Genomic DNA, 13,968 nt, shown 5'->3' with positions numbered 1-13,968 from the left:
CAGGGCAGGGAACCCTGACTGCTCTTTGGACTGGAGAGGGAGGGGGAGAGGAGTGGGGGAGGGGAGAAGGGTAGGAGGAGGGGGAGGGAAATGGGAGGCTGGGAGGAGGCGGAAACTTTATTTTTCCTTTTCTCAATAAAAAAGAAAGAAAATTCATTTACTATCTGAAAAAAAAAAGAAAGAAAAACTGAAATCACAGAGTTCTAAGGGAAAGTAAAAGGAAAATGTAGAAAAACAGATTTGGACAAAACACAATGATTCCCTAAAGAAAAGCTCTGGCTCGCTGTTGTACGGTTGTTCCATTTGCACAGAGATGGGAAGAAAGCAAACAAAAAGCATTTAAATAGAGTATTGCCAAGCAGAGGGAAGTGGAGTTGAAGGGACACTATGTGCAAAACACAATGCTTTAATATATCGCTCACATGGCATTCACATTGGTACATTCTGTATTCAGTTGTTATTAATTAGTGGTCAAAACACTAATGTACCAAAAATTCATCTATAAACCATAGCAATGTTTGCATTATGCTGGCATGCTTCCACTATTTACCAATTATGTAGGGACTAATTGGTGTTACTGAAACACGCTCTGTAACAGAACAAAGTGTACTTGCAGGGTTAGCATCTTCTATGAGACAGGACTGAAGACAGGTTCACTGATAATCATTTGAGATATGGTACGTTCTATGATTGTAATTTTAAAAACAAAACACAAACCAACTATCAAAAAAGGGAAATTAAACTGCAAAAAAAGATCAAAGAAAACCAAATGAGAAAATTCACAGTTTGGGACTGCTCTTCAGTTTCCATACGAAAATGCACTGTTGTCAGAATTGCAGTATGTCTCATAGATATTTGGGGTGAATTACTGAGTTCTACACTCTGGGTGGAAGAAAATTAAGAGGGAAAAATGAAGTAAAATAATTTTATGTTACTTTAAATGACATATTTTCTTCAGAGTAGTACTTTGAATAAGTAATAAATTTAACACAAACACTCATTAAATAACTAAATAATACCCAAATTGTTTCTATTCTGTACTTCCTCCAAGCTCAGAAGTCACATTAGTTAACATCCTATCACTACAACAAAAGACATGAGAATGGTGGTGTGTTGGCCAGTTTTATGTCAACTTGGGATGAGCTAGAGTCATTTGAGAAGAAGGAACCTCGACTGAGAAAATGCCCTCACCAGACTGGCATATGTGCAAGCCTTGTGGGGCATTTTCTTGGTTGATGATTGACGTAGAAGAGTGCAGCTCAGTGTGGGCAGTGCCATCCCTGGGCTGGTGGCATCGGGTGCTATAAAAAATAAGAAAGCAAGGGGATCAAGCCATGAAAAGCAAGTCAGTAAGCAGTGTTTCCCCCATTCCTTCTGCATCAGCTCCTACCTTGATTTAATACAATAGTAACATGAAATAAACTCTTTCCTCCCCACATGCTTTTGGTCATGGTGTTTTATCAAAGCAGTAGAAACCCTAACTGAGACAGATAGTTAATAATGGTTGCCAATTTGATAGAAACTAGAAGCATTTAGGAGAGAAACTTCTGGGTACAGATTTTCTGTATTATATTAACTAAGGTGACAATACCCACCCAAAATAATTGTGGGCCACTCTATTCCACGGGCCAGGGTCAAGGACTGAATAAAAAGAAAGGGTATAGTAATATTTATGTTTTATGTATAAAGATCAAAAGGGCAAAGTTAAGCCTCTAGAGGTCAGGCAGTGGTGACACACACCTTTAATCCCAGGAGTTGGGAGACTGAGGCAGATGGATCTCTGTGAGTTCAAGGCCACCCTGGGCTACACAAAATCAATGCTGAAATAAATCCAGGTGGTAATGGCTCACCCCTTTAATCACTATAAATATAAAATACATATCACTATAAAAGGAAGTAGGCACCAGCAGCCATTGCTCTGTGCTTCCAGACTGCAGATGCAAGTGGCCAGCTGCCTCCTGCTCCTGCGGCCACACTTCCTCTGCCACAGTGGGCTGCATCTTCAGACTGTGAGACAAGGCAATTGATTTCAATTCATAATCAATTCCCCCATTGCTTTTGGCCCATAACAAGACAATATATCATGCTAAAAACACATTATAGAATGAAACTACTCACCTCACAAACAAGAAGCAAAATAGAGAAGATGAGGAGGAGACCAGGGTCCACAGTCCCCTCTCAGGATGTGTTTCTAATGACCTAGGGAGCTCCTGCTAGGGCCACCTTTAGGGACTGTACCCCAAACATTCAATACATGGGCCTTCGAAGATATTCAAATTCATATTTATAACAGGAAAGTTGCTAAAAAGCTGCCTTGACATTCCCAATAATCCTGTGTTGCATGTCTAGTATCTTAATTCTGATTACTGTAACAAAATACTATGTAATTAGACAGCAGAAAACCAAGCAGGTTATTTCTTATGATCCCAGCGGCCAGGAGATCCAAGATCAAGGCCACGGCAGAAATGGTTCCAGCACAGAGGGGTCCAGATCGCTTTCAGGGGTCTCTTTCAGAAAGACTAGTAACTCAACCACTCATGCTCATCAAGACACAGCCATTTATTTATTTATGCACAACGTACCAGATACCTTTGTAAAGACATACCCACTTCCATAAGCTAGAAGATGAGCAAACTACTGCCCATGGGCACAATCCAACCCAAGGCCTGCTTTTGAAAATAAAGTTTTATTGGAGCCCAGCCATACTCACTCATTTACATACTGCATGCGACTGCTTTCATACCATGACAGCAGAGTAGTTGTGACAGAAACCATATGGCACATCAGTCTAAAATTTTACTATCGTGCCCTTTAGAGATGGCTGGCCCTCAGCTAGAGGGAATTGTTCTCCAAGCCTCACTTCTCTCTCTAGATTGGAGAGGTGTGACGAGGACAGTGAACGGAAAGTCACAAGTCCCATACTTAATGAAGAAACAGCTGACATTTCCCAGCAGAGTAAATGTTCAGCCCATCTCACTGTTCCTGCATGATTGAGTCCCAAATGCAAATTTTGGCTGAGAGTTAGCAAGGATAAATCAGGCTTGTTACTGGAATAAACAGCATGCTTCTTTCATGGTGCTGTCTTCTGGGTACACATTCCTGTTTTTAGAAAAGTATGTGCCCTCCTATTTGATCAGACAGAAACTATTTCCCTTGAGATAAGAAGATGAGGGCTCCCTGTGAATTCATAATTCTCTTTCAAGGACCAGACAACCGCTTTCTTTAAAGCCAGATTGCACAAGAATGAGTTAAAGCAGTCTTTCGAAAGGCTATGTATTACATGTGACTTTATAGAATAAAAAAAAAAAGTAAAAGGTCTCAGATTCAGAGGCATCATTTAACTATATGACATACAGAAAAAAACTGTAAGGTCTGCCTTTAAGTTTATACACATGTAAACTTTTAGGATGAATGAATGGGGTTGGGAGCTTTGCAATTTGATACTGAGAAATAATAGTAATCAGTAGCACCACCCTAACAAGCTTCTGAATTTTAAAGAAAGGAAATATTTGGGAGAAATTATCCATTTCCTTCCTGGAAATTTGTTAAAGCTAAATGGACTTTCAAGAGTCTGTGAGTTGTAGAGGACAATGCAAGAATTCATGTCTGTCCTCCTAAATCCCAGGGTCATTAAGCAACCTCATTCTCTTCTTCAGGGAGAACAAAGCACACCCCTACATCAATCCTAAGAAAAGGCCAGGAAAATGAGACATTTCAAAGCTCTACCAATTTATTAAAAGCTAATTCTTGACAGCAAGGCACATGTGACCGTCACACATATACTTTCAAACATGCCATCATCTATTTCTCCTAATTATATGAAAGAAATGGATGTTTTCCACTAACATAGCTGTAAACTTTTCAAAGGCAGGCTATCGGTAAGATTGCCACATTCACGTATATGATGAATTTAAACAATTCCTTTAGAGAAAAGCCTTCACTTTAGATAGAACCTATAAAATCTATAGGATGCTGATCTCCAGCCTTCATTGACCTTCACAATTAAGAGGTCTCAGAGGAAAGAGCTGAGGCACTAGGAAACGTAGAAACAGAGAACACGTAAACCGACATGCACAGGGAACAAAGCCCTCGTCCTGGAATAGTATGTCTTTGCTCCTGACTGACTGTAAGGAAACGTCAACACAACAGATAAAGCAAAACTGCCAACAGAAACAGTGTGTTCTTCCTAAAGACTCACTCAATCAAGGATGCTAAAGACAAAAAAAGCTCTGTCTACTTAGGTCCCCAAACAAAAGCCTTCTCTGATTATTCGGCATAGGGGCTATTGTTTCAGTGATGCCCAGTTGCTTTACTTGGGCTCTTCAGTTCCAGCTTCCATCTCATTTCCACAGTTGACTCTGTTAAAATGCTGAGTGAATGTATTCCCTAAGCAGTCAAACGCTCACTAACACCAAGCCTACCCTAACCACTGAGTTCTCCCCATGGGCTCCTGGCTAAGTTAGGTGTGTCTTTAGTCACCAGCTGTTCATTCAACAGCATCTGGCTATTCTCTTCTTCACAGACAGTTTGAAAACTTTAGGTTAGAGTTCTGGGCCCTCTGTCCTTCTACCACACACAGTTCTCAGCTGGACCTTCTAAGCGCAGACTTGGTTTGCTTACTGTTTCAGGCTAATCTCCTCTTTCGAAATGCTTGCTTTGGCTCCATTATCCCTCTTCTCCACACTGACCTCTTAGAGCAGTGGTTCTCAGCCTGTGGGTCACGTCCCTTTCACAGGGGTCATGTATCAGATATCCTGTATATCAGATATTTACATTACAATTCATAACAGTAACAAAATTACAATTATGAAGTAGCAACAAAAATAATTTTATGGTCAGGAGTCACCGCAACATGAGGAACTGTATTAAACAGTTGTATTTAACTGTATCAAACATTAGGAAGGTTGAGAACCACTGTTCTAGGGCCTTTCCTCTTGTTGCCAACTTGAATACCTCTGAGCGTCTGATTATTCTTAAATGAAATAAGCAAATTCTTCAGGGAAAAGTTGAAAGAGAACAGGCTCCTGGGCTTGGAAGAGAACATAAGCAAGGTGGCACCACTGCTCAGAGAGAGTCCTGGCAGGACAGTGGGGAAAGTCGCCTGTTTCCGACTAAAAACTCACATGAAGGAGCCATGAAAACAGCACTACACATGAGAGTAGCCGCTTGGAGCTCCCAACAAGAAGCCACCACTGTTATAGATGGTGCTAGCAGCGACACTCAAGGGGACCAGACACGGGAGGGAATGGGGCCAAAAAAATAAAACCAGAAGCTGCTCCATGCTAACTCAGTATAAGGATGAAGACCACCTTTTTAACGAGCCCTGAAACAACCTCCCAATATCAGGGTGTTAAACTCATCTTTCTGGCATCATTCCTCACTAGTCTTTTTTCAGAAACTCTCTTATAATCTAGATTATTACCTACTCCCCAAACCAAATGTGTCCCCACACTCATACACCAACTGGATAAACTCAACTACACTGAGGTGTCCCTTGCCTCTTCTCAAGCCCCTGGTCCTAAGTTTTCCAACTACTATGCATAACAGCCCCTACGTTTTTCTTATTTTTATTATAATTGTCAACCAATATTAATTTACAGATTAATGGGTTTCTCTGTGCTATTTCCATACCATCACTGCATTTTTAAGTCAACTATATATGTAGGATCCCGATTGGAACTTGGTTATTTCTGGTGAATGTCTATTAGCTGTATGGTCAACTATATTATGAGGTACCTGAGGATGATGAATAATGCTGGAATTTTTAGTGTGTAGAGGTGTTATTCTGAGTCTAAATCAAGACTCAAGTATTCTTCATAGAACACACACCAAAGTCATACCCTACTCATCTGGAAGGTTCCAATGCTGAGCTTATGGGAGCATGGGACACTGTGGGGCTCAGACACTGACTAAAACCCAAGTTCAAAATCCCTCATCTTTGGGTCATTACATCACAGTAAGATCAACCATAATAACAAACTGAACATATGAATCACAGAAAGGGAGAAACAGTTTTCCATTGCCCCTAGGTTATCACAATCCATGGGTCGTGATCAACATGAAGAGATACTCTTGTTTTGGCCTGTCCCAGTTTTTAAAAAATATCTATCTGACTAGTAAAATGGCACAATGGTTGAAGGTGATTGCCAACAAGCCTGACGACCTGAGTTCAATCCCAGGAACCCAGATGTTAGAAGGAGAGAAATGACTTCTACAAGTTGTTCTCTGACCTCCACACATATGCCTTGACATGAACACAAACACACACATGCACACACACATGCATGTACCTATATATACACACACAAAATATATAAATCAGAGCAAAAATACTTATCTTTGCCATCACTTAAAAGGTAGGCATTTTCACATTCAAAAAATGAGAGCCCTGAGCTTCTGGGCTCCTTCTACAAACATCTGCATATCTGGCATGCCAGGCTCTACTGTCATGAGGAAAACAACTCGAGCTGAACAGCAGCTGCCGCGCTAGATGAAGCACAGGCTTGCAGGCTCATGACTGTTCTCACGATGTCCTACTACACGACATTCAGTCAGAGCCACTCTCCCCAGTACCTTCCTGGCCCTGCGAGCATCTGCTGAGCCAGGTTTGACTGAAAGTAGGCTGGTGGCAAATGCCTAACCTAGTAACCACGGTCAGGCTGAGGAAGCTGCTCCTGTATCAACCAGACAATCCCAGCAACAGGGACGCTGCAGCGCTGCCTTCCTATTAGCTAGCTGTTTGAACCACTGTATGCTAGCAATCTGGGCATGCCCTGTAACTCTGCCTGTCTAGAGCTCCCAAACATATCTTGCTAGGCTCACCTTCATTGCTGCTGTCTCTACTTGGCAGAGTGACTGTGCTTTATACTGTGTGCCCTGACTGATCAGACAGCCACAGTGGGTGGCTTCAGAAGAAAGATGACCGCCTCGTCTCCTGAAAGATGAACGATTTGGCTTTTTTCACCAGCAATCATTTTTATGGTGTCAGCATTCAGAGTCTATAGGGGAATAGAATTGCAGTAAACATTCCATTGGGATGAACAGTCTCACTGTGTCAAATAAAATAAAGCAGAAACCAGAAGTTCGTGTACTTCGGTCCCAGGAAACAGATTTGAGCTCTGCTTCCGGCCTGGTCTAGGCTATAACCTGACCATATCCTGTGGAGGGACACTCTGGAACTATGAAGACTGCATGAACAATGTGACATTTTCTTATCCAAGAAAAAGTTGCTGCTGATATTTTTTGCAAGGCTATGTTAATCATATGCACTATGAGCTGGCTAGTATAATGTCAACTTGACATAAACTAGAGTCATCAGAGAAGAGGAAGCCTCACTAGAGAAAATATTTTCAGAAGATTGGGCTATAAGCAGATAAGCCTGTAAAGCATTTTTGTAATTAGTATTTGATGGGGAGGGCCCAACCTATTGTGGGTGGGGCTACCCCTAAGCTGGAGGTCCTGGGTTCTATAAGAAAGCAGAACGAGCAAGCCATGAGGAATAGGTCAGTAAGCAGCACCCTCCATGGGCTCTGCATCAGCTCCTGCCTCCGGGGTCCTGCCCTGCTTGATTTTGAACTTGGCTTCCCTCAACAGATTATATGATTCAGCAAACGGATGCCAAATAAACCCTCTCCCCACAAACTGCTTTAGGCTGAGGTGTCTCACCACAGCAGAAGAGGAACAAGACACACTACCAGCCAGGAAGTAATTGCTACTTCACCTTCCAGTACAACGACATTTGACAGCGTCCAATGTATTCCTATTCAATATAACCACCAATAGGACTTTAGCTTTGGTATAGTCTGTATAAATCTGGCTCATTAATTTAAAAAACCAATTCAAATATTCATACATATCATGTCAACAAACTTCTTTCCTCCCTCAAAAGTATTATATTTGTAGTTTTTGAGTATTTCTTATTCAGATGATAAAAAATTTAGTGGAAAAATTAGAATTTTTTCTCTCAACACAGAGTATGTTTTTTAGGAAAACAGAAGAAAAAAAGACAGCATGTTCTTAGCATATATTGTAAGGTTTAGTATTTCACAGAACAAAGAATAAAGATGGGAATATAGAAGGCAGTCTTCACTCCACCAGAATTGAGAACCGTGTCTTCTAATGATCCCAGATCTCCTATAAAAAAGAGACTGGTCATCCTCGGCTAGCTTGCTGACTGGTTAACTCCTCATGGATGCCAAAATCCTCCTGGTGCTTAGGTTCTCCATAGAAAATGATAGTATTTGCACAGAACCTATGTGCATCCAGCACAGACTTCAAATACCTAGTGCCACGTAAATGTTTTACAAATAATTGCTATATACATCATGAAATAATAACAACCCCCCCAAGCCCCTGCACACATTCAGTGGAGGTGCACTTTTTCACACATATTTCATCGATGCTTGGTTAAACTCCTGGAATCAGACACAGAACCTGAGGCTCTGCATGGTCAACATAATTACATAATTACAAAATGCCCTCTCTTTGCTTAAGTATCGTAGTGAATAATCACACTTGGGCCCTCCCAGCTGTTCTAGGAGACACCAGGTGGGGTATGGAAGTGAGCGCAAGAGGAGCGCACTTGGAAAGGTCAGTCTTCTTGATCTAGAGCCTACGAAGCACAGGGTCAGTTTTGCTGCTGTGTGATGCACTACAGAAGCAGAATCACTTTACATTGCCCCTTTGGTTTCCATGAGTTTGTGCTGAATTTCTATCACCTGGAAATAAAGAGTAGTGACTGGAAAATTATTTTTCTACTGACTGAGTTTTCATATAAGTAATTTATCTATCTAAGTCTTTGACTTAGCTCAACCAAAAGTAAAGTTCAGGACTAGAAGTTAGGCTTCATTTTAAGAATCTTATCCACTTATAAAGTAAAATCAAATCACTGAACATTTATTAAATTGCTCATCCTAACATCAAAGAGTTATTAGTAAGTACACTTGGTATAATTAGTAATAAGAACTTTAAGAATAGATGGTAAGTTACCCAATGCAATGAGGCTCATTGCAGCGAATTAGCAGGGTGTTACAACAAAACCCATGCAATCTCAATATTTATAAGATCTGCTTCACCACCCAACTGCTAGGCAAAGTGAAGTGAACTGCTTTGATCATGACAAAGCATACCCTAACCAAGGAGTTAACTTTATTTTCATACCGACAGGAACAGTTACAGATCTAGAAATTAGGTGGGTATGGTAGTTTGAATAGGTAAGGCCCCCCACAGACTCATGTGCTTGAATGTTTGATCCATAGAGACGGCACTATTAGGAGGTATGGCTCTGTCGGAGTAGGTGTCACCTTGTTGGAGGAAGTGTGTCACTATAGAGGCAGTCTTAGAGGTTTTATATGCTCAGATTAGGTCCACTGTGGAATACAGTTCACTTCCTGTTGCCCATGGATCAAGATGGAGAACTCTCAGCTCTTACTCTAGCAGCATGTCTACCTATATGCTGCTAAGCTTCTCGCCATGATGATGATGGACTAAATCTCTGAAACTGTAAACCAGCCCCAATTAAATGTTTTCCTTTATAAGAGTTGCTGTGGTCATGGTGTCTCTTCACAGAAACAGAAACCCTAACTAAGACAGTGGAGCATATCCAAATACAAGCAACATGTAATGCAAATGTTCTCCAAAGGGCACGGCAAGAGGCTGGAGAGATGGCTCAGTTGGTAAGAGCCCTGGCTGCTCTTGAAGAGGACCCGGGTCTGACTCCTAGCATTCACATGGTAGTTCACACTTATCCCTAACTCCAGTTCCAGGGGATCCAATGCCCTCTTCTGACCTCTATGGGCACCAGGCATATTTTTACATATAAAGTAAAATAAATAAATCTCCTCTTTAAAAGCATAGCCAAATGTCTGAAGGTTGTGATACAACCGATCTTAAAGCCCCCAACATGTACTCTGCACCACAACAGGGACTGGCCTTGTTTGTTTGCTTGCTTGCTGTACATGTGCTTTCATGTCATTGTTTTGCTGTGGTTTGGGTTGCACAAATTTTTCCTGTTTTATTCTTGTTTGACTTTTTTGCCATAAACTAAAGATCCAAAATGACATTAGTGTGGACATGCAGACATTTTATCTATAGCACACAAATTACTTCAGAGTAATTTGAGGACGAAAAACAAAAAGCACTTCACTATTTTGGCTAATAAGTTCCACCTTTCTCTTATCTGGCTGGTAGGCAAACAGAGGCAAAGCACAAGTGAGACTAATCCAAACAGAAAACAGAAATGTGGGCACTTATTCCTGCGGAGGAAAACACTGGCTGTGAGCTGCGCCTTCAGGATATGTGCACAGACAACAGTCACTCAGAAAGCCTCCTCAAAGGACCAGGCCCACATCAGAGCAAATGCACAGTCACTAAGTGGGGATTCACATGATTATAGGAATAACGGACCATATATACTGCTGGATTTGGTTCTAAAGGAGCTGACAGGGAGTTTTAGCTGCAAAAACTGAAGGAGGACACCGCAGTATACACAGGTTCCCAAGGAGACTTCCTGCTATAACAAGAGAGCATAATGATTGCTGGAACCAAATTAATTATACACAGTAATCATGGATCTAATAGGTCCAGGCCCGACCAAAGGTTCTAGAGAGACTGACAAACCACTGACCTCCAGTTTCATTTGAACTTCACAACTAGATACTAAGAGAAAACTAGTCCACTGAGAACTAAAAAGTTTATCTTCCACCAAAGAAAAATCCCATATTTATTTAGAGGAAAATAAAATAATTTTCCCCTCATAGAGAGAATGAGTACTTAGGTGTGGCATCATACACATTTAATCTCAGGACTTTGGAATCAGAGGCAGGTAGATTTCTCTTGAGTTCAAAGCAAGTCTGATCTATACATATTGATTGCCAGGGCAGCTAGTATTATGCAATGAAACCCTGTCTCAAAAATCAGAAAAGATTTTTGTGGTGTAGCTTCTGATACTACCAGGAGACAAAATGTCATGAGGCTTCAAAACTACACAAAGAACTATAGGCAACTGAGGAAAGTTGGGAACAAGAAAGATGGCCTTCTCCAGAGAAGAGGGCATCAACTGACGGTCAGCCCTGAAAACATGCATACAAGTACTATTATATGGATCAAACGGGTTATATTTGGGAATATATATATATATATGTTTATACATATATGCATACAATAACAATTTTCTTAAAGGCAGTAAATTTGAAGGAGAGTGGGGAGGGGTAGATGACAGGGTGTGGAGGAAGAAATGGGAACGGGAAATATTGTAATCACGTTATAATCGCAAAAAGAAAAAAGGAAATAAAATGTTACAAAGAAAAAACAAACAAAAAGTTTCCTAGTTGTTTGTTTTCTTATTTGTGACAGTCTCAGTATACAGCCTTTGGCTGTCCAGGAGCTCACTATATAGACCAGGCTGACGTGAACTCATAGGGATCTGCCTGTCTCTGCCACCTACTCTAGGATTACAGTCGCGTGTCACCACCGCCTAGCCTTCCCAGTCTCTTTATTGTTCCAGCTGATATGCTTCCAGCCATTCTCAAGGGTCCTGGCTGATGTTCCTGATTTCTATAATGTGTGGGGAGACTTGTACATGGGTTTTGTTTCTCCCCTCAACAGTTATAAATACGATCCACTCTCTAAACAACATCAAATGAAGAAGGTGGACATTTCCTAAGATGAAACTGAGTGGAGGGCAGTCAGCCAAATCCTCATTGGAGCTGAACCGGGGCCTCTGGCTCGGTGTTTCCTTCTCAGAACCTGTTCTTTGATCTGTGTGGCTCCTTTCACTAGTCACAAACTAGTCCTTTGGAGCCCACCCCATCTCTGCGGGGCATGCACCCCTTCCCAAATAGTAGTTCCCAAGGCGTCTATCACATTTTAGGGAACACCATATATACTGATGAATCTCTGGAACAGCCCCAACTTGGAAGGTGCCTGAGTTCAACTGTGGACATAAAGAAGATGAAATGCCCTTTTGTGAACATGTTCAATATGCAGGATGCCTTGGACAAGTTCTATGAGTCTTTCATCCCAGTAAGATTACTAGGTGAAATGATTTTCCTGAGTGTAATTTATTTATACTACTACTACATAACCACCTTGCAAAGAAAAAAAAAACCCTCATACATAAACAACTTTTAAGGTTAGTGCTTTAGTGACAGAAACAGAATTCCTGCAATAAGCATCAAAACTCATCATTAGAACAAAAAGTGAACAAACCAGTTATACAAATATTGAGCTAAATAATTAAAGTTTGATTTGTATTCTCTTACTGATAATTGTATATTTTTACCTTGAGAAGGTATGTGGGAATGTTGCTGAAATCTACTGGTAACTTCAATAGGAAACGAGCTGAAAATTCACCAGTCTGCAGGGGGAAAAAAAGATTAAAATATAAAACAAGATGAGAAGTAACAATTACAACCAAGAAAAAAAAATCTCAACTATTTCAATATGCAGACAACAGCAATTAGGGTTTCCTAACATAGGGCAGAAAAGTAAGGTGGGAAAGTAAAGGATGATTAAAAAGAATTCTTGAACTATTAAAAGAGCACAGTTTCAATGTCAGAAGTCTGCATTTTATTGCATGATAAAATTTTAAAGTAGTATTGCATTTTTTAAAACTGTGAAAAGAATACACGAATTAATATAATTTTTCAAAAGCCTGAAACAGGAAGAGACCAACCCAGCCCTTAGACTCATTGCTTTACTAAGCACACATACCACCTCACTGATTCCATAACTTATCATCATGTATGCAGATAGCCGTTATAGCTGTTACATATGGAAGTCCATACAAAGACAAAACCCACTCAAGTAAAGCAATACATCAATGTAAATCCAGATAAGTTTGCAAACTTTGGAAAGTTCATTAGTATTATTATCAACTAATGATTTCCGTACTTTCCTCTATAATCCACATGAGAAAGATACATAGAATTAGAAATTTAAAACACTTAATCTACAAATAATAACTCTAATTAATTAATTAATTCCTGTGTGTGTGTGTGTGTGTGTGTGTGTGTGTGTGTGTGTGTGTGTGTGTTTTGCCAGGGCCTCATGCCCTGGTTAAAAAAAAAAAAAAAAAGGTAAGTCCTTTTTCTTTCTTTTTTTCTATTGTTTTTTATTGTGCTATACATTTTTCTCCACTCCACTCCCTTCCTTTCATCTCCCCTTCTACTATCTCCCATGACCCCACACTTCCAATTTACTCAGATCTTGTCTTTTTCTACTTTGACCGAGGGGTTCCAAGGACCTATGCAAAGGCAACAAAGCTGCTGGCTAAGCTGGTAGGGTCCTGAGTCTTCCGCCCTCTCTCACTGCGAGCATACAGCGTGGTTTGGGATTTTGACACAATGAATTCCAATACAACATGTTTGACACAACAAACAACAACAAAACCACAGATGATCTGAAACGGCTTCAGAGAATGGCGCTTGCTCTAGCCATTCACTTGGATTAGAAACACAGATTAATGCACCTTTCATCTCTCATCAGAGAAGCTTGTATTTATAAAAATGGTAAGTAACAAGAGACCCACAACTGGTCAAGGTACAGAGAATAAAAGATTTTTAGAATACCCATCCCTAAACAGGACATCTATATCATAATCCCTTCCTCCTAGGTTCATAGATCATTTCAGAAGAGACAGAAGGAGTATAAAAAGCTGAGTGGTAAATGATTACATAGAAACAGTGTCTTCCGGATACACCAGAGCAGTGGCACATATGAATTTATAGTGGCTGTAACAGCAAGCACAAGACCTGCGCAAGCTAAAGCCAAACCAAAGCCCAGTATGGAGAGAGGAGGTGGGCATGAAGTTCCACATTTAGTCGAGCAGCTATTGGCAACTTAAAGCTACTAAAAGAGCTACTGGAAGAGGAATAAATGTAGTTTTCTTTAAATGTAGCTCCTGGTAAGTCTATCATCCTCCAGTAGAAGGTTACACATCCTAGAACATATGAGTAACATAAGCTAGAT

The 13,968-nt window shown here is 40.5% G+C and overlaps 1 protein-coding gene across 1 annotated transcript in view; it reads right to left on the bottom strand.

Moving 5' to 3' along the window:
* Window positions 1–13,968, bottom strand: part of Babam2 (BRISC and BRCA1 A complex member 2) — a 313,631-nt gene that overhangs the window by 155,110 nt on the left and 144,553 nt on the right. The window contains exon 6 of the mRNA XM_050132036.1: window positions 12,281–12,355. Within this exon, the coding sequence (XP_049987993.1) occupies window positions 12,281–12,355 (75 nt within the window). The remainder of the gene's footprint in view (window positions 1–12,280; window positions 12,356–13,968) is intronic.

The sequence above is a fragment of the Alexandromys fortis genome, unplaced genomic scaffold (assembly GCF_014885135.2).
Source record: "Alexandromys fortis isolate MF-2015 unplaced genomic scaffold, M_Fortis_MF-2015_v1.1 scaffold_362, whole genome shotgun sequence".
Classification (NCBI taxonomy): Eukaryota; Metazoa; Chordata; class Mammalia; order Rodentia; family Cricetidae; genus Alexandromys; species Alexandromys fortis.
The sequence above is the reverse complement of the archived record's forward strand: the minus strand, read 5'-3'. Positions and strand labels throughout refer to the sequence as shown.